This window comes from Periophthalmus magnuspinnatus, chromosome 6, assembly GCF_009829125.3.
Source record: "Periophthalmus magnuspinnatus isolate fPerMag1 chromosome 6, fPerMag1.2.pri, whole genome shotgun sequence".
NCBI lineage: Eukaryota > Metazoa > Chordata > Actinopteri > Gobiiformes > Gobiidae > Periophthalmus > Periophthalmus magnuspinnatus.
The window spans coordinates 16,876,799-16,901,843 of NC_047131.1; the positions used below are offsets into that span (position 1 = coordinate 16,876,799).

The 25,045-nt window shown below is 37.9% G+C and overlaps 3 protein-coding genes across 4 annotated transcripts; 1 reads left to right on the forward strand and 2 right to left on the reverse strand.

Annotated features, from left to right (window-relative positions):
- Positions 1-791: 791 nt before the first annotated feature.
- Positions 792-9,798, reverse strand: dus2 (dihydrouridine synthase 2). Its single transcript, XM_033967959.2, has 16 exons — positions 9,724-9,798; positions 9,060-9,189; positions 8,667-8,712; positions 6,820-6,911; positions 6,714-6,757; positions 5,954-6,014; positions 5,826-5,873; positions 5,668-5,733; positions 5,525-5,595; positions 5,333-5,419; positions 4,778-4,946; positions 4,246-4,367; positions 3,708-3,848; positions 3,353-3,440; positions 3,193-3,266; positions 792-1,793 (listed from the first exon to the last, which is right to left on the reverse strand). Exons 2-16 carry the CDS (start codon positions 9,174-9,176, stop codon positions 1,529-1,531), a joined length of 1,491 nt encoding a protein of 496 aa, XP_033823850.1. The 5' UTR covers positions 9,177-9,189; positions 9,724-9,798; the 3' UTR covers positions 792-1,528.
- Positions 9,799-10,192: 394 nt separating this feature from the next.
- On the reverse strand, positions 10,193-21,666 carry slc7a10b (solute carrier family 7 member 10b). Of its 2 annotated transcripts, none has more exons than XM_033967961.2 (11): positions 21,323-21,666; positions 18,817-19,021; positions 18,283-18,434; positions 15,112-15,237; positions 14,767-14,920; positions 13,739-13,862; positions 13,009-13,112; positions 12,645-12,741; positions 12,001-12,150; positions 11,388-11,565; positions 10,193-11,051 (listed from the first exon to the last, which is right to left on the reverse strand). In XM_033967961.2, exons 1-11 carry the CDS (start codon positions 21,513-21,515, stop codon positions 10,927-10,929), a joined length of 1,608 nt encoding a protein of 535 aa, XP_033823852.1. In that variant the 5' UTR covers positions 21,516-21,666; the 3' UTR covers positions 10,193-10,926. The 2 variants fall into 2 exon arrangements, with proteins under 2 accessions (XP_033823852.1, XP_055078449.1); XM_055222474.1 differs by lacking the exon at positions 21,323-21,666 and adding an exon at positions 20,012-20,018 and having other exon boundaries at positions 10,499-11,051.
- Positions 21,667-22,140: 474 nt separating this feature from the next.
- Positions 22,141-24,542, forward strand: faap24 (FA core complex associated protein 24). Its single transcript, XM_033967960.2, has 4 exons — positions 22,141-22,360; positions 22,447-22,589; positions 23,770-23,925; positions 24,077-24,542. The coding sequence occupies exons 1-4, from the start codon at positions 22,258-22,260 to the stop codon at positions 24,314-24,316; spliced, it is 642 nt and encodes a 213-aa protein (XP_033823851.1). The 5' UTR covers positions 22,141-22,257; the 3' UTR covers positions 24,317-24,542.
- The last annotated feature ends 503 nt before the right edge of the window (positions 24,543-25,045 follow it).

Consider the following 25,045-nt stretch of genomic DNA (forward strand, 5'->3'; position numbering starts at 1 on the left):
GGAATCTTTGTTTTTTTTTTAAAAAAAAAGAAAAAACTACTAACAAACACAAAATCATTACGGTACATTTAGTAGACTTACACAGTCTGTTATACGACTGTACAATATTTTAAAATAAGATGTTTCAACGTTTATGTCTAATTATATTTTACTAACAACAAATCACAAATCTTAAATATGCTCCCAAGTATAAACTTTGCTAGATTACCGATTTGGAAATGTTAATAGGGTATTGGTTGCTCACTTTTCTGTCAGAAAAGAAGAAGCCTGTATGGAATATGCAATTGTATAGCCTATTGCTCAGGGTTTTGTTTTTTTTTACTACAGAAATGTTACTCACAGGTTTTCCAGTGTTATTGAACGCACCATTACGCACAGTTCTTTCGTCATGACGTAGGGTGTACTTCATATCAGGTTCAATTCAGGACTTTTGAGAAGAGAATTCAGCAGAGTCATGGTTAAAACGCTGTCAGCTATCCTAGGTTTAGGGAGATCTAAAATAAATATTTGTAAAAGTGTGACTTTTACCATTTACAAATCCGAATAATATGTCGTACCAACAGCCATACCAATACGGGCTACTACAAGGTTAGACATACTCATTTAAACAATACTCAAAAAATTAAACATACTCAACAAAATATTTAAGTTTACCACTATTTGGATATTGCAATAAAAAGACATTTGAGTGATAAAGGAGGCATGTCATTTCAATAAATGCCTGTATGTTGGATATACATATGTTATATTACTTAACAGAAACTTATCAGACACCAGACTGACCCTGTATTATCAGAGTAAACATTTTAATATCATGCAGCATTTATTTTATAACGGATAATAAAATAAACAAAACATGCTTTGCTTTCCAAAGTTATAAATTACAGAAAGAATGGATTTGGAAAAAAACAAAGAAAAAAACCAAGTAAAACAACTTTAACTGTAAGAGGTAATGGTTGATTGTTAATAAATAACTACTTGGATGTAATTTTTACAGCTTCCCATAAATGCTTAAATAAGCCGAAAACATGAAGTTGTAACCATATTAAAACAAACCATCCCAGTATCTTGAGATATGTACTGAAATGCTTATAAGAAAAATAAATTATCTTCATCAATGAATGGGACAAACAGATGTATTCCAGTTTAACATAATATAAATAAAGTAAAGCATAAGGCATTTTGGCTGGTTTTCAGAAATGTATTACCCATATTTTCAAAGTTCAATGAATCATTTCAAATATTTTGCAACCCATTCATTACTAAATGGGTTTCCCCAGGCACTTTCCCTATAAATTATAAAAGTTTTTCAGTTGAATACAAAAAATTATGTTTGATCCGTTTCTAAATTTACACCACTGCAATTGGCAAAATAATTAGTTGTTATCACCAACCAAGACAATCATTCATAAGTGCCAATTTCATTAAAATTAAGTCCAAATAATCACAGAAACTAAAAATTAAAATAATTGACATAAGTCTATACTTAAAAGTCCTGTTCAGTGCAGTCCCTGGCAGCCTCCTAGTCCTAACTCTTGGTCTGCTCTGAATTTTGTGTGTGACAGTCCCCATTTGTGACAGACTCTGTCTTTGTAGTTTTAATTTCTTCCTGACCATCCACTAGATGGCGCTTTTTGCTGCCCTCTTCATCAGAACCATTAATTCCTTTCATCTCCCTCTTCCTTTTACAAACGAGACCAGAGTCCTCTTCTCCAATTCGTCCCTCTGGTATCCCCAACACTCTCAGGCAAACTATAGCAGCAGCTTGTTCTGCAAACTTCTTTGACTTCTCCCTGAAAAAAACATACTTTTTTTTTACTCTTTCTTTGTCATATAACTGGTCTATTGGACAAGAACATTTAAGGTGCTGAGTTAGGAACAGAAAAACAAGGTAAGAAGGTAGATTTAATTTGTGATGATTGGTGAACTGCGTCAGAGCATCTCCAAAGTTTTTTTTTTTACTCACATGGCATAAAACGGCATAAAATTTATAGGTTGGACAGGGTCCGATTTGGGGACTACAGGATCTCATCTCTGCTGTTTGCAGATGATGTTGTCCTGATGGCTTCATCGAACCACCCAAGTGTGAAGCAGCTGGGATGAAAATCAGCACCTCGAAATCCAAGGCCATGGTTCTCGACTGGAAAAAGGTGGCTTGCCTTTTCCAGGTGTGTGGAGAGTCCCGACCTCAAGTGGAGGAATGATGCAATGATGCAGTCGCTGTATCCCACTGTTGTGGTAAAGAAGGAGCTGACTTATAGTCATGAGCCTTGGGTAATGACCGAAAGGGCAAGATCACGGATACAAGCAGTCGAACTGAGCTTCCTCTGCAGGGTGGCTGGGTGCTCCCTTAGAGAAAGGTTGAGGACCTTGGTCACATGGGAGGAGCTCAGAATAGAGACGCTGCTCCTCCACTTCAAGAGAAGAGCAGCTCCACTGTGACTCGGTCCCAGATAAAACAGAAGAAATGGATGGATGGATGACAAGCAGCATTTCTGATCACAACCAGTCACTTACTAAACACATTCTACATAGGCAAGGTAGATGAAGTTTCTAGCCCAAGGACAGAAAGATGGTATGCATGGGTTAGAGCAGGTGGAAATTTGGAAATGTTCATTTCAGAATCACTTAACTAGTGGTGCGATATAGTAACCTTTTTTAATTTATCTTTGAGTATCCCGATAACATTTATCGAAAGATCATTTATTTATTTATTTACAATCCATTAAAAATGTGCTAATGCGTCTTGAGGCTTAAATAAGAGGCAAATGTGAAGTTACTGTAAACACTATATATTTTTGCACATCTTAAAAATAACATTCACAAAAACATTGAAAATTAAGTACTTGCCCAACTCTACACCTACAAATACTTCATATTACAGTGGGCCTATGGAACTCAACAGTTCTGCCCACCTGGTTTGTAAATTTCCCATTCATTTTTCAAATAGACTTGGCAAACTCCGGCTCAAAAAAATGATAATTAAAAACATCAGTTGTGGTCTATATGCCAACACATTTTCAAACCCTTTTTGGGGATTTTTAGTATTTAATATGTACAAATAATGCCTTTGATGATATGATCTTCTGACCTGACAAAGTTCTGGGGACCCCCTGAAATCTCAGGCGCCCCCCAGGTTAGGAACCACTGCATAGTGTATATGCACTAAATTAAAAAGTAAAACAGACTGACCATAATGAAGATCTGTATTTCTTCTCTGCTACAGTCACTGTTGACTGAAATGCTCTGTCCTGAGTCCGCTGAACCTGAAAGAGTCAAGTAGATCAACAAAAAGATATAAATAAACTAATAAATCAATCATTGTTGTTGACAGAAAAAGAGGAACGTTTACCGTCTCGTAAGAGGGTTGTTCCAATTTCTCTTTGCGGCTCCACTCTAGAAGGAACATCTTTGGCGTAATTTGGGGTGGATACTCTCTCCTAAATGCAAAAAGATATATAATAATAAGGTATAAACATAATAATTTTATATTATAAGTCTTCCATTTCAAAAATTTGCATTGCACAATCCAGACACAGTGTAATTCATAAGACGTTACAAAAATAATCGCACAAGTTAAAGGAATTTAATTTTAAAAAACACCAAAAGATTTAGATTAAGTACAAGTAGATAACACTTCTATTTTTCACATGCTCAGGTAAAATGACCTGTTTTGGCCTACACTGATCAGTACAAGTCACATTTACCTCTCAAACTTGACCGCCATGGTGAGCACATCTCCATCCATTATGGGCCGGTCCTGGAGGCAGTGACTCTGAAGGGCGTTCCGTTTGGCCTGCTGCTCCTCCTGCACTTTCTGGAAGTACTCCTGTAGTTCATACGCCACACTGCAGCACAAAACAATGGAAATTAATGTATGAACAAATTATTAGTTTTATCTTCTACCATTTATTTTCAGTGAAAGTGACCGGGGCACAAAAATAAATATCCAAATATCACTTTACATAACAGAAATAACCAAAAGTACAATATAACAATATTGTGACAAGACTGAGGCTGTTAAATAAATGATACTCATTAGTTATTAGTGCAAACATCATGGTGGTTATCTCTTCTGTGCAGTATCTAAAGATTGCAGTATAATTATATTAATAACTCAATAATATAACAACAAAGACAGACATTCACAAATGAACAAAGTACATAAATATCTTTGGGGAGTGGGAGGATGGTGGTCATTTTTGTTGTGAAGTTTGTGCAATGACAATAAAGCCTCGCATAAACCTGAACTCCGCGTTAGTCTGGGCCGCTTGGACTAGTTTTCCCTGGGGAGTCTCTACTTTGTCCCGAAGCATCTGACACAGACAGTACTTTGTGTTGAAGGCGTGGTTGTCATATCTGATGGCCTGCAAAAGACAGGGTGGTTAGTTGATGGTCTAATGATAACAATACTTAAATCTCTTTAAAAGAGATGTCATTGGTTACTTTGCTTGTTAACAACTATTGACACTAAATCAAGACATGTGAACTACAGGTTGATTCCAAGTATTTGTTTTTGGTGGGTTTAGTCTTATAATTTTATTCTATATATTATTACCTAAAAGATTTAAACCAAACATTCCGGAGTGCCTGCAACATCACAGAACATATTGTGTGCTTGTTTGTCTCCTTTAATAACTTTAAATCCATATCATAATCTGTGCTTCTTCCCATCATTTTATAATTGTTTGTGATGAAAATGCAAGCTTCCCCTTTATATTCAAAACATGTTTTACAATGTAAATATGTAAATACATATACATGTCTGTGCACTCACATATTTGAGGTACTCCTCCATGACCGTCTCCACTGGTAACAGGCCTTTGGGGCTGAACACTGAGGGGTTCCACATGGCAGCTCGAGCCAACATCACGGACGATGCCCCCGAAGCTTTTCTAAACTCCTCTATATCTGCATAAGTCTTCACCAGGTCCAGAGAGCCACCACTGAGAGACATGGGAACATTGTTATCTTATAATCTGAAATTATGTGTGTTAAAATTGACAATTATGTATAGCTATTTATATATGGATATTTATATTTCTGGACTTTCTTAATCACAAAATTAGTCCATCCAGAAATGTGCTAAAAACTGACAGTAAATGTTTTTGTTGAGGTCCAAGTCTCATCAAAACTTAATGGATTGTCAAATTAAACACAAAAGAGCTAGTGAGATATATCTTGACTATATATTGCAAGATCTTTTTTAATCTAAGCCATTGATCATGTTCATTTATGCCCTTTTTCGACAGTTTTGCAATTATGGACAAAATAATAAATATTGTAATTTTGCTTATCATATTTTTATCATCAACCTCTCCAAACAACTTACTTGGCAATGACAGGAACAGAAACAGCCTTAGCTACTGCCTGAATGTAATCACAGTGAACTGGGTGCCTGGGACGCTCCTCTTTGAATCTGAATAGAAAAAAATACCATATTTTCAATATTTTGGATGAAATTTGAAAAAATTGCCATATTTTCACTCAATCAAAACTACTGTGAAAATACAGTGCTCATCACCTGCCATGTACACCAATAGCTGCTACACCAGTCTTCTCAATACGTTTAACTAGACTAATTGTATCTTCCAGCTGCAAAAAAAGACACTCAGTTGGTAAAACCTATTCACAAATGTCATTTTTTAAACAGAAAAAATGTCAAACCGAGGGCAGGATGCGAATTTTACATGTGACCGGTTTATTTACTCCTCCAACCAATTTTCTGAGAATCTATAACAAAAAACATTTAGTAACAGTAAAATCTATAACTAGAGAATTAATAGCATACATATATTGTTGTATGAAAACAAAATTCGGCTTACTGATTCAATTTTATCTGGATCTGAGAGAAGGGCCGCTCCCATTCCGCCCTGGAGAGCATTAAAAACAGCACTGAAAAAATGGACATCGTGTCATCGAGAAACAGGCCAAAAAGTTACAATTCACTCACCTTTGTGGAGTACTCTTTGGGACAGCCCATATTTACATCAATTGCAGCCACGTCGTGTTCACTACAAATCAAATGATCAAGGAGTTTGTAAAATTAGAATATAAAAGACTATTATTGTAGGATTATTTTTAGAGACCGATATGGGTTTTTATATGGCCGGTGCCGATACCAATTATTTAGAATAAAGCGCAACTGATGGATAAAGAGCTTTGCCGATGTTTTTGGTCCAATGTTGGGCTGATTTTGATTTTTTCCCCCAAATTATGTAATTTAAATTCACTACAAACTCCCCCCAATGTTAATATAAACCTTTGTGTGGTTTTAAGGCAGCGAATTGACCAAAACAAAATACCAAACTATACTGGAGATTTAAGATTGCTAGTTGATACGTTAAAGAGTCCAAATATCCACCCGATATATAGGTCTATCTCTAATCATTTTACTATTTTACACCGTTAATAGTGGGTCATAATAATTGTGCACCAACTTTTGCAAAAAGAGCAGTAATGTAATAATGTAGTAATGACAGCACTCTAAGCCAAATATAGCCAGTAAGCTAAAATTGCAGATTGTAATATTATAGTCTTAGAACAGATGGTTGCACAAATGAATAGTAAAATAGTTTCAAAAGGCCTATATTAACACAGAACATAAAACAGAACAAAATATACTGTGAATGATTTCTTTGGTGATATATGATTAGAAAAACAATGGTTTGATTAATAACCGAGAGGTGATATTATAATCTAAAAAAACTTACACAAGCTTTGCCACAGTCAAGGCTCTGTCTGGGTCAGCTGTGCCCTGCAAGAAGATTTTAGATTTTTTAGTACACTATATAGAATTGTTTCCTATATGTATCTTACCATTTGAAAGACGACTCTGTCCTTCTCTCTCTCACATGTCCTGAACATCACTCTGTCGTCAGGAGCAACAAAATCGACTGTGTCCAGCAGCTCTGAGAAGCAAACAGATATGTTTAAGTTAAAACATATAATTGAAACCAGAAGTTTGCATGGATCATATAAAAAGAGACATACACTTGACATATAATCAGACTAAGCTTTTCGTGTTTTAAGTCAATTAGGATGAAATTATTATTATTTGCTGAATGCCAAAATAAGTGGTTTATATGCATTTCATTAGTATTTGGTACCATTGCCATTAAACTGTATGACTTGGGTTCAACGTTTTGGATATCCATCCACAAGTTTCTCACAGTAGTTGGCAGGAATTTTGGCCCATTTGTCCTGATAGAGACAAGTTTGTAGGTCACCTTGGTCCCACATGTTTTTTCAGGTCCATACATTTTCAATAGGACTGAGACTGAGAGCGTTTTGTGATGGCCACCCCACAACATTGTCTTTGTTATCCTTAAGCCACTTTGTAACCAGTTTGGCAGTATGCTTCTCGCCATTGTCCATTTGGAAGACTCATTTGCGCCCAAGCTTTTGTTAAGTTATGTTTTCCCATGTACCCATATGTGAGGTTTTGTGGCTGTAACGCAATGTTTAACCCAGACTGTCAGTTCACGCAATAGCTGCTGTTCGGTACTACACTTGTTCACTTGCATGCTAACGGAATTACAGTAAAAAGTTATTACTCACAGCCAATTTTTTTTATTTTATTTATCAACAGCTTTAACTTCTGGCCTGATGTCTTAAGATGCTGTTTCAGAATTTCCAGATAATGTATTTTCCTCATGATGGCATCTATTTTGTGAAAAGCAGCAGTCCCTCCTGCAGAAAAATAACCCCACAACATGATGCTGCCATCCTCGTAATTCGCAGTTGGGATGGTGTGCTCAGGTTTGCAAGCTTCGCCCCTTTTTCCTCCAAACATAATGATGCTCAATATGGCCAAACAGTTCAATTTTAGTTTTGTCAGACCACAGGACTGTCTCCAAACATGATGCCCCTGTGTGCATTTGCAAACTGTAATCTGTTTTTTTAATGTTTCTTTTGGAGTAATGGTTTCTTCCTGGTAGAGTAGCCTTTCAGTCCATGTCGGTACAATACTTGTTTCACTTTGGACAGTGACACACTCTTACCAGCTTCAGCCAGGATCTTCACAAGGTTTTTTGCTTTTGTTCTTGGGTTGATCTGCACATTTTAGACCAAAGCATGTTCATCTCTGGGACACCGGTCTGAGCCGTATAATGGCTGGCCATTCACATGGTCTTTATAATTGTGTATAATTGTTTGAACAGATGAACGTAGCACCTTCAGGCATCTGGAAATTGCAGCCAAGGATGAACCGGACCAATATTCTCTTCCTGATATCTTGGCTGATTTCTTTTTCTATGATGTTACACAAAGAAGCAGTGTGTTTCAGGTGTGCCTTCAAAAACATCCACAGGTGTGTTTCTAATTAATTCAAATATTGTCAATAAACCTTCCAAAGAGCTTCTATAAACATGACATCATCATTTCCCAAATTGTTTAAAGGCATAGTAATTTTACTGCATGTCTTCTGACTTTGTAGAAAATATTTTTTAAAAACTGTCTAAAAAATATCCTTCTCTTATTATTCTGGCATTTAGATAAGATAAATTATTTTGGTAATCCTAATTGACCAAAAACAGGTAAAGTGTTTGTCTCTTTTTATATAGTGTATATAAACTTCTCATTTCAACTGCAAGTATAAATTTGTAAAGAAAATATTTATAACTTACTATCAATAATTTGGTCCATATAAATGAATAAAAACCTACCATTAACCACTCTCTGACATTGGACCATTTTAATGTCAATCAGCTCCTGAAACAGACATGTTATTTAAATGATGAATAAAAATAATGGTGCTGGTAGATAGAGAAATGCACAACCAATAAAAAATTGTGACCGCTTGCTGGGTCCAAAGACAAAAATTCTAGAAAAGAAAGAACAGATTCGCACTTCAGTCCTTAGAAGCTCCCACATTTTAAAATAATTTTAATAGCCCCACAATATGTGTGTAATAAAAATAGTGACCCAGCTTCCTCAAGCTCTTTCACAGTTGGAATTAAATCACATAAAAAAACAAAACAAATAAGGATGACTTGTGTCATCACAGTCTTAGCAAAATCTTTGAGAGACTTATCTTCACAGTCATCCTCACAGCCTACCTCACAGTAGACCACATCAGCTCCATAGTCCAGAGCCAGCAGCCTCATGGGCAGAGTCCCCACTCGGACCATTGGGGCCAGGGCAGTGATGTTTCTGAAGCTCAGCCTTCCAGACATGGTGGTTAGAGTCCTGTTAATCAAACCACAACAGTCATTCATTTTGTGTAAATAAATACCAATAAACAATAGTTGTAAAATTACATCTTTTAAAAAGTGAGAAATTATTGTACATACACAATCATTTCAAGCTATTGTAAATATTACAAAGACTACATTCCCCAAGGAGATCATGAGTTTCCACGCTGCAGTCTTCAGTTAACTAATTTCATGCCTCACCCAGAAGTGGCATGAGGAGTCGAGATATAAATTATGCAGTCATCATAGACACACAAAAGTTATGTATATACTACATTTAGTCCAATGCAAAACCAAATACGAGAGAAGTATCAAAATATTGTGTGATATTATAATCAGATGAGCGTGATTTTCTACTGAGAGAAGCTAAAATAATATGGAAAACACAGTGGTGGCTCTATGCTAACTGTTGTAGTATTAGCATTAGTCCAATCTTTTACTTAACCGTACCCAGATCGTGGGATTTATGCATTTATATACATGTTGTACATTAAAATAAGCACCCAGCCCAACTTTTAACGAAACTTACCGGCATGTATCTGTTGTTGACAGCCGAAGAAACGTGGATCATGTGGAGCAACTTTACGCATGCGCACTTTGAACTTCCGCTTTGGACGTTTCAATTCTTAATTCTTGGGATTTAAAATGTTTTTAGATTTGGATCCTTTAATCAAAATTTCTTATAGAATTCCAAATATAAAATAACATAACACGAGATTTTAAATATATTTCGAGCTTAACTAAATGTGGGTTTTATTGTTATAACTACATCAAAAGCATTAATACTAATAATATAAATAAAAAAGTGCTCTATCAAACCCAAAGTAAACCCTGGATGTTTAAACAATGTTGCACAGATAACAAATGTCATTACTGTGCAAATACACTTCAGACACTTATATACTGAATCTATACTGAATAGAGTTTTATGTTTTTATGAAAAGTGGGACACAGCTGACAAACTAATAGACAATCATTATCAACCACAGTGTGCACAGTTTATAATTATAAAACAAGTCTTTTTATGTTTTTTTTTAGGAAATACTCAGAACAGAAGTATGAGGTGTAGATGGCAGAGGCTCAAGTAAACAGCACACACATGTAGATTAAGATAAGTTGAACCTTCCTTTGTGAGTACAAAAAGATCTAAAAGCATTTTAAGAAAAAAAATAATACATACTATTGAAATGCACATCAAGTTATATTTCACAAGGCACTCAATATATTAAAATATAAAGAAGTACATTAATTATTTTAGTATTACACATTACACAAGAGTTTGTACAGCAGATTTCTTCATTGAAGACCTACATTCTGAAAAAAATAAATTGTGCAATTTTGAAGAGTCCTGGTATTTTTTGTGCATACCGTTCAGTACGAAGTACTACAGTGTATTCTCATGTCTAGTTTCACATACGGTCTAATTCAGTCTAAGTAAGAATTCTTTAATGTACACATTTACATTCTGCATATCCATCACTGGTTTGGGGCATAGGTGTTTCAGAAAATACATGAAATACCCAAATGCACAGTAAACCATAATTCAGAAAAATATGACACAATTATTCATTGAAATGCCACATATCTTCCTCAGGGTCCACAGAAAAATATACTCTGTGGTCATTTTTCACAGTGTGTGGTGAGACGGTGAAGTTCAAGTGGCCTGAGCTTAAAACAGGCAGATCCAGTAAAAGTCTGAGAGGCTTGTATAGCCCAGAGGTGCACAAAGTCTTTATAAATGGAACGAGAAGCTGCTTCGCGCTGAAGACCGTCTTCTGTCAGGAGGAGGGGTCTCGATGGGGTCCATCTGAGGAAACACCACAAAACACAACCTCTGGCCCAAATGTGTGGCTCTCTCTACAAAAAAAAAAAAAGAGACAGATTTAAATTTACTGTATGACTATTGAAATAATTACAGTATTGCTGTAATCGAACTCCACCCACAGACACAATCCAAACAAGATGTTAAACTTGACAATGCCCAAAAATAATTCTAACTCAAAGTTTAATTTCTGTAGCCAGTAAGACTTTACAAAAATGTATGTAATATTAAATAATGGCGTGATCTATTGCTGTGCATAATAGTGTAAAAGTACACCGCCTTGTGGAGGAAAAGGGAACTACAAAACAAGATACTAGGTTTACAACAGATGGTTTACAAGTACTACAAGTAACAATATCATCTTAACTCACCAACAAAGTCAAGGATGCATTTAGGCTTCTCTTTCCAGTGGACTCCCAGAAAGTAGACCGGTACACCAGTGAGCATGATAACAAGCCCCACCCCACAGACCACGGGCTCCGAGTACAGACTGAAGCCTAGCAGCAGTGCCCAGAACAGCAGGTAACAGATTGGCACCAGCACTGACACCTGCACACACACACAAACAGAATTAAGAGAAAAATGAATGTCCTCTGTAAACCACAAAGGCTAATCCTATAGTTTAGACCTCATCAGTTTTGAAAGTCATATGATTCTAGGAATAATTTAGCAGTTCATATTTCAATCTTCTGGATGTGTTTAAAATGTAAACTATTAACTGATTCCTGATTTGTATTCATATTGCAAAACTCATTTCAATAGGATTTCCTGTAAATTGTGCAGCCATATCTTGTAATAATCTTTCAATAGATTGTTAAATCCAGAGTATATACATTTTTAGCCCAAAAATAAACTAAAATAAAAGCATGTTTTTTTTTTTTTTTTTTGTTGAATGCACTGAAAAATGTATGAAACTTCTCTAATTGTACTTTTGTTCCCATTCACCTGCAGCATCTCACCTAAACCGTTATTTTTATACTGTACCTGAATAGGACGATAGAGGTAGGGCTTTTTCCAGCGGTAGTACACCAGGCCTGCGATGGTCACGCCGTATGACAGGTAGTTGATGAAGGACACGTAGTTGATGAGATTGTGTGTTTCACCAATGCAGAGGATAACGATGGTGGCAGCGCACTGAAAAACATTACAAAAAGGTTTCAAATAGTTTCTTCTGGAATTCTAATTATATGATAGTGCATAGAAATATAAGCATCCATTTTTGTTTTATTTTTTGCAAACTGGCTCATTTTATCTACAGTGGCTCAGTGGTTAAAGTGTTGGTCCCCCAACCCGAAGGTCGGAGGATCGAGTCCCGCTCGGACCAAGTTCTGTCGTTGTGTCCTTAGGGAAGACACTTCACCCACATTGCCTAGTATGTAAGTGGTGTGTGCGCGAATGATAGGTGGTTGTCGGAGGGGCCGATGAGGAGCCTCGCTTCCGTCAGTCTGCCCCAGGGCAGCTGTGGCTACAGTAGTAGCTTACCATCACCAAGTGTGGAAATGAATGAATAATGACTATAGTGTAGCGCTTTGAGAGGCTTGGAAAAAGCGCATTACAAGTGTAAGCCATTATTATTATTATTATTATTATTATTATTCATGGATTTATGTAAAAATTTTAATACATACGCAGACCAGCAGGGCAGGGATAGGTGTGCACTTCTTGTAATGAATCATTGCCAGTAGACTCGGCAAATGACCCTCTCTGGCTCCGGAAAAACATAATCTGCAAACAGGAGATGAATAGAAAGTATTATATTAAACTAGTATTATTATTAAACTAGTCTGAGTAAATTCCAAATGTAGGCATCTGTTCCAATCCAAGTCAGCAAAATCACTCACAACTCGAATTTCAAATAAACGTTTTCTGTTGTTTTTAAGCATACAGAAGTGAGAATTTAGTTAAGTCTGAGTCCAGGAGGAGTCTCAAAAAATAGACCAAAACTGGGTTGAGGTCTGAGTTCAAGACAGAAGAAAATCAGGAAGCACAGACCTGGATGATGTGAACAGGTAACCGTTAATCCCTCCAAATGTGGAAAGAGCCACAGAGATGGGCATGAGGACTGAGAACATGCCCAGCAGCTTCTCTCCAAATGTCTTATGGAAAAAAGAAAATCAGATTTACAGTTACTTTAAAAAAAATAAATAATTAGCACATGTGAGTGTAGTGTGGTGTCCAGTGTTCTCATGTAATATGCAGAATTGTACCGTTCTACTGTCCATGTTATTATCTTGTCATTATACTGTCCAAGCTATTGCGATGCTGCACGCAATATTCTTTTTAAATGTATATAAATAAATGGGACTTCAATAAACAAATTCATACTGTATAATCATAGTAAACATATTACAATTCTTCTTGATTCTCTGATTCTTTACAAATTGTTATAAATTGTAGGGAAGGGGGCTGAAATTTTGCACTATAGTAGCAAGCAAGACCAAATCAGTCTATCTCCCTAAAATGCACAATAACTGAAGATAATCAAATTAATCTCAAATCACTTTGCAGACAAGTTTTTCTAATAAAAAAAAAAAAAGATTAAGTTTGGCTGGCAGCATGCTAATACATAATAATTTTGGCCTGCCAAGGCAAAAGTGTGGTGACCCCTCCTCTAATAAAAAAAATAAATAAAACTGTCCAAAAAAGTCCAACAAAAGTTCAAGTTCAAGGGGAACCCAGTGAACAAAAGGCAGGTGTATCGTTATACTGTGATGGTACTCACTACGGCCACAGCATTGGAGGAGAGCAGTTCTTCTGGGGTCATGGAGGAGAAGTAAGCGATGTTGGTGAGCGTGTACACAAGGGTCACCAATGGGATGGAGATGTAAATGGCACGTGGCAGGTTCCTGATCACAACATGCGCACACCACATGACAATGACAAAAGGGAAATGATAAGGCATGCATGAAAATGATACCAACAAAAAGTAGAACATTATTTTGTACTACTGTCATTTTTTTTTCTCTCACAGCGTTTTTCTTATATACAGGATTATATACAGTCTGAATAAGGAACAAAACACCAGATATTAGAGGATTGCCTTTCTGTATGCTGTCAATTTTGTCACTCACTCTTCCCATTGGTTACCCTAATGCTCTGAGAAACCAAACTGACCAAGCACAGTTACCTAACAGAGCTTTAGTTACCTCCTAAAGATGTCTTTCTCAAACTGTGGTATGTGTGGAAATCAATTAATGTTTTTGTCTTACTATGGGTTAATTACTATTAAGAAAGACCATATCCATGGTTTAGTCTCATACTATATTATGTATTTATACTATACAATACCTGGTTTAGTCTTATTTTTGGCCAGATTAACCATATTGTAGGCCTGATAGTCCAGGTTTAGATCCGGTGGCACTCGGAAAACCAAAGATCATCTTAGGTGGCACTTTGTGTGACATTTGAGAACCACTGTCCTAAACCAATATAATACTACTAAAAGTACAAGGATTGTGATAAATCAAAATCATGACAATGGTTCAGTAATTTTCTATTTATTTATTTGTTTGCCCTACAACCAATGTCACACTAAAAAAATATTCCATAATGCTTGTATGTCAAAGAGCTAGTAGAACCATAACCACTAAACCACTTGCACGTTATCCTGTGTGGATGTGTTGACGAAACCATGTACTGTACCCTAGATATCAGAGACTATAACATTTCAACATAATAATAAGGAATTATAGTAAAATTAAATTGGATGAAATGATAACATGACAACAGAAACATAAATAGTGTTATTACCGTCGGGGCTCCACCACTTCTTCTGTGACGTAGTTGAGGAAGTTCCATCCGCTGAAAGCAAAGGAGGCCTGAAGAAATGCTAGCGCCATCTGCCCTACTGACACAGTCTTGTCAAAGGTGAAGGCCACCTGTGGAGTCAAAGTCTCGTAGTGTCCTGGAAGAGGAAGTCATGTAGGCAGTCAACATTAAAACATCTAAAGATTTTTTTTTTTTAATTCTGATTTTACATTGTTTGTGCTTTATATTTGGAGAAAATTGACTGATAATTGTAAGTAATAAGAATGCCATCTACTATATTTTGAGTTGTTTTGCTTTTTGAGTTATTAAAAAAATTTAAAAACTGACCGTGACAGATCTGCACGAGGCCAACCACAATGATGAGTCCCAGAGCTGCCAGTTTGCCCACAGTGAAGATGTCCTGGATCCTGGTAGCCATTCGAACACTCCAACAGTTCACCCACGTCAGTAGCACTGAGCAGAGACAGTATTATCAATAATAAAATCCCTAACAAGTCACTAAAATAGGTGTGTCACTTTTTCATAATTTGTTATGAATGAGCATTCACAGAAGATATTTATCAATGACGCATGAGTCAACAATAAGCTGCTCCCACCAAGAAAAATCTAACTGAAAAAACAAAGTGTTTTCAACATCACATTGCAAGACATGGTTCATCCAAACAAATTCATTGTTGAGTACTGTTGAAATCAACTACTGTTGAATCTGAAAGGATGTTTCTAAAAGTTGCACTGTGGAGAAAGTCTTATGTCCCTTACATCCATCTTACAGAGGGGGTAGTACTCAGTCAGTTATATTTGCTTACATTTCAAGTTTTTTTTTACTTTAGATTTTATGTCTAAACAGTTACACAGTAACAGTAGCAGTTTCTCTTTTACTTTCTTTTTTCAGTTGGGTCAGCACTTTGTACTTCTACTTCAGTAATGTTATTTTGAAGTAAGTGGAAGTAGCATAAACATATAATTACAAACTTAGCTCACTCGTTAAAGGTCACTCAGGACTTTTCCAGACCAGGCTCAGCTCCTACTGAAGTTTCCACAGTGACTGACCAAGACGCGCCTCTTTGAAGGAACAAAAAAGTAAGCCAGGCAAAGTAAGCCAGACTTTTATTTGAATAAGCCAGGTTTATGGAGTTAGTTAACTTCTCAAACAGCACTCTGGTTTAAAGTTTCTGCAAAATTTGTGCCTAAAACTGTAATGAATGGGCCATGGACCAACAGACATTAACCTCTAAAGTTACAAATGCATAACCTCAGAAAGTAGAAGATGGAGAACCAACCAACCCTTGTGTGAATGTTTAGCTCGTCTGTCAATGTCACCAGCTTTGGGCCCACTCTCTCTCGGTGGCCTCACTCTCCATCACAAAAGCCACAAAACAAACCACTTCCGCTGCAAAGGCGACACAAAACGGGACAAGGGACCCCATCCGTTATAGAGGGGGCTGGGCAGCGCTCACGTTTACCCAAAAAAACACTAAAGCTGAGTTATGGCACACTTGAGTCCCAGGGTTTCCCCGCCGAGCCGCTAAATCATGCTCCTGAATGAGGCTGATGGATGAATGGGCGCGAGTGCAGGTACTCTCAGGAAAGACAACAAGGCAATTAGGCAGTGGCTGAACACCCAGTGCACCTCTCAATACAGCCTGCCCAGCCTGCTACAGAAGGCCACTCCCAAAACGACTTCATACCACATACATTCTTTTTTCCCATTTTGTAAAAAACAATAATTTCAAATGTAACAAATACACATAACACCCACACCCACCCACATTAACTGAAAAACATTAAGTCTATTGCAAACAAAAAGCCCCCAAAAAATGTTGTTTTTTTCTAATGAGAGGGTAGGTGACCCAAATATACTTTTAATGCATGTATCTTTATTTATTATTACATTTGTTAACTGCCTTTAACCCATTCTTGAATCAGTCCTGTTGGAGTAAACCGGTCAGAAGGGGGATCTTAACGGGTTGTTAGATCCCAGTGCTTGGGGACCCTTCTCCAGACCTTGAGTTACAATTTTAAACTCTTGAACCCAGAAATGAAATATTTCAATAAATTATTTTAGTTAGTAATATATTCTCTATCTGTCATTTGTCAATTACAACTGAACTGAATTAAATACAAATTAGATAAGGAATTATCCATTAGCATATCTTTAGTTGAATGCAGAATATTTCCTTTTAGATGAAAGTTTAACAGAAAAGAAATCTAATTCTTCCAAGTTTGGTACTGACTAAACAACTCATTAGCGTCTGTAAACAGGCACTTGAGAAAAGCCTGAGGCGGTTGTGGAAGCATTCAGTCCACTCTTGTTTTTCTTTTCAAGTGTCTCCTCGCTTTGCTCTGCTCTCCTCTCTGAGGATGCCATGAATTTTTTACTACACAAGGTTTTACAAAGCCTTCAGACTAGAGTTATGTAATACAAATCCAGCATGTGACCACTTCCTCCAGAACAGTAATGGTTGTGATTGACTATTCTGAAAACAGGGTTAATGGAAACATACTGGCCCAATGGACTCATAGAATCTAAGAGCTTAGTCAGCAATTGAGAGCATATTACATACTGTAAGTTTTGTTGGGAACAACTTTTTAATTACTTTGATGTTTTTGATAGCAATTTCTAAAATAAATCCTTATTAAAATTTTTATTCTCACATATTTAAATTAATAGCTTAAAGAACACCTATGGAGCTTGTGTCTGCTATATAGTTATAATCTCTGAGACCCATGGATCATTATGTTATAATTTGCACATTTTAAATAGCAAAATTCATCTAAAAATAAAAAAAACAAGTTTTTATCATTTATAACAAAATGACTACAACACTCTGCAGAATCCTACATCTATCATCAATTAAGAAAATAAATTTGAAGAAAAAAGTAAGCATAGAGCAGTGGGTGTAAGTCAGTGGTGGTGAAAATAGGGATTGATTGGCAATATGATGTCTTGAAAATAAGAACAATATGTGAATGAATGGTAAATAATTAAAGCAGCAGTGGGTCAGTGGGTGATTCTTGCTCAGACAATTGCATAGTTTGTATTTTTAGGCCAGACACTTCACCCGCATTACCTAGAATGAATGTCTTGTGAATGTGAAGACTGGGAGCTGGCCCTCAAATGTGTGGAGTGAATGAATAATGCAAAATACAATGTGTGTTTAAGTGTCCAAATAAGTACTATAAAAATCCATTGAATTATTGTTATTAATAAATATACTATCTAAGGGTTGATTAGGTTTAAAAGAAATGAATATCACAATTTGTATTTTCCAGTTTTGTACAGGTAATAAAGCCACCTGCTGCTTCTGAGAGTTCACATTTCGCTGTGATTGGTTAAATCCACCTGTCACTCATGGCAATGGCAGACCAATAGGAGCAGCGAGTGGGGAATAGCTTCCGTATTTGAGCATAGAGCTGCATTAAACAGAGAAGCACTGAATCACAAAATAGCATATTGTAACAGCGATCCCATCTAGTTCTAGGGAGTTAGACACTTACATAGACAGGTGGCAGACAGCATGCGTGTGGCCATGTATGGAGGAACACAGTTTGGGAACACGGGCTGCAGGACGTAGCTAGAGAAGGTGAGAGCGATCACAGCCAGAGTGGTGGGGTACATGATTAGCACAGCACTCCACAGCAGCAGAAATCTAGAGCACGAGAGACACAAAGCTGTAGTGTTGTCACAATACAAAAAATCCAGACTTGAATTCAATACCAAGACAAGCATGTTTGCTTAAATGAGTATGTAGTTTTGATGCAAATTTTAATTAGTACTGGTTAGTATCTGGGTATCTGCTTTAAACATCAAAGTTGCAGACACACGTGACAGAAGGTTATAACAGTAATGACAAGGTTGTAATAATTACTTTTATAAAAAAATAAATACATCAAGGCAGAAAATCTACAAACTGAAAATGACCAGCTTATAATTAAAGTAATGTTTATGTTAGGTTTAAATCTAAAACTTGTCACAACAAATCACAAGAGAAAAAAATAATTAAAACAAGAAGACTTTGGTTCTAGACGCACCCCATAAGTCCTCCGAAGATCTCAGTCACATAGGAATAATCTCCTCCAGATTTGGGGATGCTGACCCCCAGCTCAGCATAGCACAAAGAGCCCAGGGCGGCGATGCACCCTCCCAGCACCCACACAATAAGAGCCATCCCCACCGAGCCCGAGTGCTCCAGGACACCTTTGGGAGAGATGAAGATCCCAGAGCCGATGATGTTCCCTGAAAAGGAGAGCAGATGTCCTTAAACATACTGCACTTTGGAACTTTTGGATATAGTTAAAATAAATGCACTGAATAAATGAAAGACAAAATGAGGCTCGAGTGATTTTTTTATACCTCATTAATACTGTTTTTTTGGGGTTTTTTTTGTTTTTTTTGTCATTTCTTTTTTTGCAAGATCAGAAAAAAAAATGTATTTTTTTTATTTGAATATACTATTCAGTTTTTTTCTGGTGCAGATCTTGAAACTCAATTCAGATTTTTTTTCAAAATCAGATTTTTTTGTGTGACTCAAACCAGTTCTCCTATGTGAACCTGGATGTGCAGAAAAGGACAGTCACAGGACAAAACCAGAACACGTGCTATTGTCATGACTATTATTGAGCGAGCTCCATCATACATAAAAAAAAATGCCATCTTAATATTTCAACTTAAATAGGCAAAAATTAATATTCTATCTTTCTTTCCCAAAATGCCAATTCAGGTTAAAATCTTACTTTTTTTGCCATTTCAAAAATCTGATACAGGCTGTTTACACTGACTGATGAAAAAAACAGATCATGGTCACATTTGGACAAAAAAAATCATATTCGACCTACAGTGTGAACGTAGCATAGATATTGACATAAGCATTGTGCAGATATTGTTTTAAGTACTGGTATTGAAAATATGTGAATGGTGCCAAGTCCACTTAAGATTATGCAGTAGTATATTTATATTATTTTAATAACAAGCGTAGCATGTCCCTCTGTCTAATGTTGACATGTCATCTGTACTGGCCAACACGTGCGTTCTACATGTGACTTGTTTATAGGAGTTCCCACATCGTTTGCATCCTTCACAGCATCTTTTAGCACTGCTGCCCTCCTTTAAAAAGCACTGGTGACACTTTGGGCCCCTCCGCCACCACTCCCCCTCCGAGTTTATACAGGGGGCAATAATAAACAAAGGCCTCTATTACAAGAGTAGGAGGTAAAGACCATCACTCACCCAGAGCTCAGAGCGCCGTTAAAGTACCAGTCCATCTCATGCATTCAGACAACTGCTCTACCAGTAACGCGGCAGAGAGCAGCCAAGTGGCACAGACAAATCTTACATAACGGCCATATAAATTATCCACTCTGGGCTGCTGAGGTGGGAAGTGACCGACTCACCTTTTTCTTTCGAGCGAAGCATCCGAAAGAAGTTCCAAAAAAAGGGCTCCCTAAAAAAGCAGTGCACGGTTTAATCTCGTGACTTCTGAAGCAGAGCCAGAGAGCACAGCCAGTGATCTCTCTGCATGCAAAAGGTGCTCCGGCATTCACCACACAGGACATTTATAAATACCCCCACTGAGTAAAGGCACATCCAAGTTACCCAAGGCAAACCCACTCACAGTAAGAATGCATTTTTTTCTGAGCAATAGAAACACCTGTAATTGAATAAATGCTAGATAGATAATTTATTGTCCCTAAAGTCATCATATTACAAGATCTGTCTGTGAAGTGAATAAATAATACACTTTTGTAAAGTGTCTAAAAGACCTACTGCAAATAGTGCCAAATGTGTACTGCTGCATATCGGAGTATAGTTAGGCCAACCCACAAGAAATCTCACTGTTAAGACTACAAACGGTAGTCTTGTTTTACCAAAAACATTACACCAGCAATTTAAACCAATGATATGTAAACCTCTCCAGGTCCAGGTATCTTTTTGAGCTTCACAAAATTCGCTTTTCATCATGCTAATTCTCATTGTTATTAGACATCTTATATCCACTATCTGTATAGGCCTTATAGTTTATGCAAAGCATCTACAACCTTCTTTATGAGGTATTATCATCATCAATTAACCAATATCACTGCCTCACTACAAGACATGGAGGGATGGATCTGAACCAGCAGGCCTCCTCTCTGGCTCATTTTTACGGTGCTTAGGTGCATTTAAAAGTCCCCACTGTTTGCTCTGCTCTTGCACACAATCCCCTTCTGCTTGACCACTGCATTAACTTCTACATGTGATATGTTTTAGCCACGTAGACCAAGGCCTATCAGCACAGAAACAGCTCTTGGTAGTGCATGTAGGACTTGAATATTACATTATTTGTAATTCTTATTTTGACACATGGAATTAAAATCAATGGGAAAGGTAAGCTAGGCAACACAGTTTTTGTATTAAAGGAAAGGAGTACACACAAATATCTATAATATACAATGCATTTAACCTATTTGCTTGTTTACACTTGTTTAAGTGTAGGCCAATAAGGGTTTTAAAACTTATGTTAAAGTTTAAGCTTCTAAACCTAAATTGCATTTGCCTCACCTATAATGATGGCGCAAGCACTCAGCAGTCCAATCTCCTTCTTCAAAGTCACTTTATCCGGGACTTTCTTGGTCTTCTTCCTCCTGGTCTCGGATGCGGATGATGCCCGATGATGTGGCCGGGGACTGATGCTGTTCATGCCGTTGTGCCCATCCATCTTGTCCGCCTTCTTCCCGGGTCCGGTTCGGTCCATCAAGTCTGCAGTGTTGACCCAAGTCCCAGCGTTGCAGAGTCCCAGTAGTCCCCGCGAGTTGCTGTCCTCTCCTCACTCCGTATTCATGCACGGTGAAAGGGCTGCGCTTGCGCAACAACCTGCGGCTGTCCAGGGCAGAATGTTAAATACCCCCGACTGCCTTACGGACCATGACACGGACCCACCGAGAGGCGTCGTGGGCAGGAGGAGGGACCGAGGAACCAGGGCTAGAAGAGACACGAGAAAGTGAGACCATTAGGCATAATTCAAGGCAGATATATGGCAAATTGGTTCCCCGACTGAACCTGCCAGACAGGATAGTATTAGCAATCACAGCTGATGCACATAGTGTGGGAAGATAATCATTTGGCTTTTCAAATAAGCCTATCCTAAAGTTTAAAAAGTGTAAATTACAAATTATTTTAAAGCTGCTAAAAAAGCGAAAGCAAATATTTAGTAATCATATGTTCAGGTTTACCTTCCACAGTTGTAAAATGTTGTATAAGGCAATAGTCACAGTTGTCCCTTCATCCACGATACCTTCATAAGGCTGGAGGCCTTTCTCTCCTTTCCACTAGAGGGCGGTAAATAACTCACTCAGCCCGCGCTGGACGGAGCAGGAAGTGTGCTGGTGTTGGGTTTTTAGAGACTACTTTTTTGATGACTTGAGTCAAGGTACAGCTGGCACTATTGATGTGGTTAAAAAAAAAATCTTTGCTCTTAACGGGCACCGTTTATTTCCATGGAAAGCAAAGTGTCTGTTTTGGTGAACGCTGTTCCCCCTTATGGGCATGTCATTGCTTGTGAGAAATGGAGAAACTGTCCTCTTATTCAAAGTCTAAAAAGTAAGAACCTGTTTATTTCACTAGTGTATGGGTTATAAATTAATAGTGATTTTCTTTCTTCAGCTGATTTGCTCTCTATTTTTCAGGTGGAGGGGTGAAAATCCTCTTTGAGAGTGAGCTTGGAGTGGCAGATTTCCACCTGCCCAATAAAAGCTGCATTCTTTATGTTTCAGAAAGTGACATTATTGCAGGAAGCAGCTATAAACGAAAGCTGGTTCGCTATAGAAACGTAGGTAGTTTTAAGGTCCTATATTATGCTAAATTGACTGCTGTGAGCTTTAAACCATGTTATAATGCTGTTAGCACATCAAAAACATACTCAGAGTTGTATTTTGTTTTATTCACACTTGTATGAATAACCCTTTATTATTAGTCTATCTACATCTCCAAAGCTCAAAATTCTCTGTTCCACCTTGTGATGTCATGAAGCAGTAGTTTTTAAGTTAACAGCTATCTTTTACCCTTTACCTTTTGCTTATTATAGATTGGCAGTGTAGTGAAGGTATTTGGAGTTTAAAAACAGAGTGGAGCATTTCCTATATTATCACATGGCATCGCAAGATGGAACAGAGTGTTGTCAGTTTGAGAGAAGAACGCAGACAGGATTTGTGTGTTAAACATGTGGATGAAACAAAACACCACTTTAGGTATGTCTTTGATGAGGAAATAACATCAGAGCATAGATCAGAAAATAGCATAATGAAGTTATAGATAAAGATATTAGATAAAATATATTTTTGGACATTATATTATAATTGTTTTTTAGGAGTTCAAGTATCTCGGGGTCTTGTTCACGAGTGAGGGAAGGATGGAGCGTGAGATTGACAGGCGGATAGGTGCAGCGTCTGCAGTGATGCAGTCGCTGTATCGGTCCGTTGTGGTGAAGAAGGAGCTGAGCCGGAAGGCGAAGCTCTCGATTTACCGGTCAATCTACGTTCCTACCCTCACCTATGGTCATGAGCTCTGGGTAATGACCGAAAGGACAAGATCGCGGATACAAGCGGCTGAAATGGGCTTCCTCCGCAGAGTGGCCGGGCGCACCCTTAGGGATAGGGTGAGGAGCTCGGTCACACGGGAGGAGCTCGGAGTAGAGCCGCTGCTCCTACACGTTGAGAGGAACCAGCTGAGGTGGCTCGGGCATCTGCTCAGGATGCCTCCTGGACGCCTCCCTAGGGAGGTGTTCTGGGCATGTCCCACCGGGAGGAGGCCCCGGGGAAAACCCAGGACACGCTGGAGGGACTATGTCTCTCAGCAGGCCTGGGAACGCCTTGGGGTCCCACCGGAGGAGCTGGAGGATGTGTCTGGGGTGAGGGAAGTTTGGGAGTCCCTGCTTAGACGGCTGCCCCCGCGACCTGGACCTGGATAAGCGTAAGAAAATGGATGGATGGATTATAATTGTTTTGTTGTAGGCTGGCAGCAACTTCCAGGGGCTGGTCCTGGTGGAGAACACTAGGCTGAGTGAGCAGTACTTTACAGCTGTGCAGAAATTTGTGGTGTTTGACCTTGGCCTGACACTTCTGCCTGTCCGTGGACAGACTGAGGCCTCCCAACTTATTGCTCAAATTGTAAGAATACTTGAAATATGTGTTTATCTATTGCATGTGTTTGTTTGCAAAATTGGAAAAAAGTTGAGATTCTAAATGAGTCAATACAATTAAATAAAAATATTTGCTGATGTGTGTCTGTATTTAACCGTGTGGCTGTTCTTGTCTATAGGTTCATGGAGAGAGCCGAGAGAACCCCTTCAGAAGGAGGAGTGCATCCCGGCTGATGGACCCGCAGGTTTTGTCCATGGTGCAGCTTGTCCCTGGGGTGGGCAGGGTCAAAGCTCTCGCTCTGCTCCAGCACTTCCCCAGTATCCATCAGCTTTGCAATGCACCCCCGGCAGAACTGGAGTCTATTGTGGGTCAAGCTGCTGCTCAACAAATCCATAGCTTTTTCCATAAACCCACTTAAGGCATAGTTTGTTAATATTCTCTGTAAATGCTGCTACCCATTTTAAATGTGTTGTCTTTTTGTGAAACTATCATTGTACTATTTAATATTTAGGAATATGATTGTTTTGCTATATTGCCAGTATGGAAGAAGAAAGAAGGAAAAAAATAACTTGAATGGAGTTTGTTTGTTGCTTGTGAAATATACGATTATTTATTATCATTAATAAAACCATAAAATAAACTTGAATATGGCATTGTTTGTATTACTGTTATTTCCAATTTGCAGTAAAAATCTCCTGGAAATGTGAGTTGTGTCACTATTGCTTTAATACATCATCTAAATATTCCATGTTGATAGGAATTTCCACCTGCTTCATTAAAACGTACCACCCTCCCTGAGAAAGCACAATGTTATCTGACCTCAGAAGCAAAGCTGGATTGGACCTGGTTAGTCCCTGGATGGGAGACAGTTGGGGATGCTACAGTAGCTTAGTTTTAACATGCATATGTTATTGTGTCTTTAGTGAAAGACACTTTGCCTGGTATGAATACGGGGTGCGTGTGATTATGGTGGTTGGGCCGGTGACAAAGATTGACAGCCTCCATTAGTCTACCCCAGGGCAGGTGTGGCTACAATTTACCACCGCCAAAATATGCAGTGAATGAATAATGCACTGTAAAGTACTTTGGGTGTCTTGAAGTAAGATATAACACACCTTAACAGCTGGATTGGAATATAGTTGAAAAT

Excerpts from the sequence above, each read along its gene's own strand:
- dus2 (XM_033967959.2), bottom strand. The coding sequence starts at position 9,176 with ATGTCTGGAAGGCTGAGCTTCAGAAACATCACTGCCCTGGCCCCAATG. Across the intron at positions 6,015-6,713 it reads TTGACTGTGGCAAAGCTTGT|TGAACACGACGTGGCTGCAA; the intron begins GTAAGTTTTTTT and ends TTTGATTTGTAG. Across the intron at positions 3,267-3,352 it reads AACAACCCTCTTACGAGACG|GTTCAGCGGACTCAGGACAG; the intron begins GTAAACGTTCCT and ends TGACTCTTTCAG.
- slc7a10b (XM_033967961.2), bottom strand. The coding sequence starts at position 21,515 with ATGGACCGAACCGGACCCGGGAAGAAGGCGGACAAGATGGATGGGCAC. Across the intron at positions 18,435-18,816 it reads ATCTTCGGAGGACTTATGGG|ATTTCTGCTGCTGTGGAGTG; the intron begins GTGCGTCTAGAA and ends CTCGTGCTCTAG. Across the intron at positions 11,052-11,387 it reads ATGCATCCTTGACTTTGTTG|AGAGAGCCACACATTTGGGC; the intron begins GTGAGTTAAGAT and ends TTTTTTTTGTAG.
- faap24 (XM_033967960.2), top strand. The coding sequence starts at position 22,258 with ATGGAAAGCAAAGTGTCTGTTTTGGTGAACGCTGTTCCCCCTTATGGG. Across the intron at positions 22,361-22,446 it reads TCTTATTCAAAGTCTAAAAA|GTGGAGGGGTGAAAATCCTC; the intron begins GTAAGAACCTGT and ends TCTATTTTTCAG. Across the intron at positions 22,590-23,769 it reads AGCTGGTTCGCTATAGAAAC|GCTGGCAGCAACTTCCAGGG; the intron begins GTAGGTAGTTTT and ends GTTTTGTTGTAG.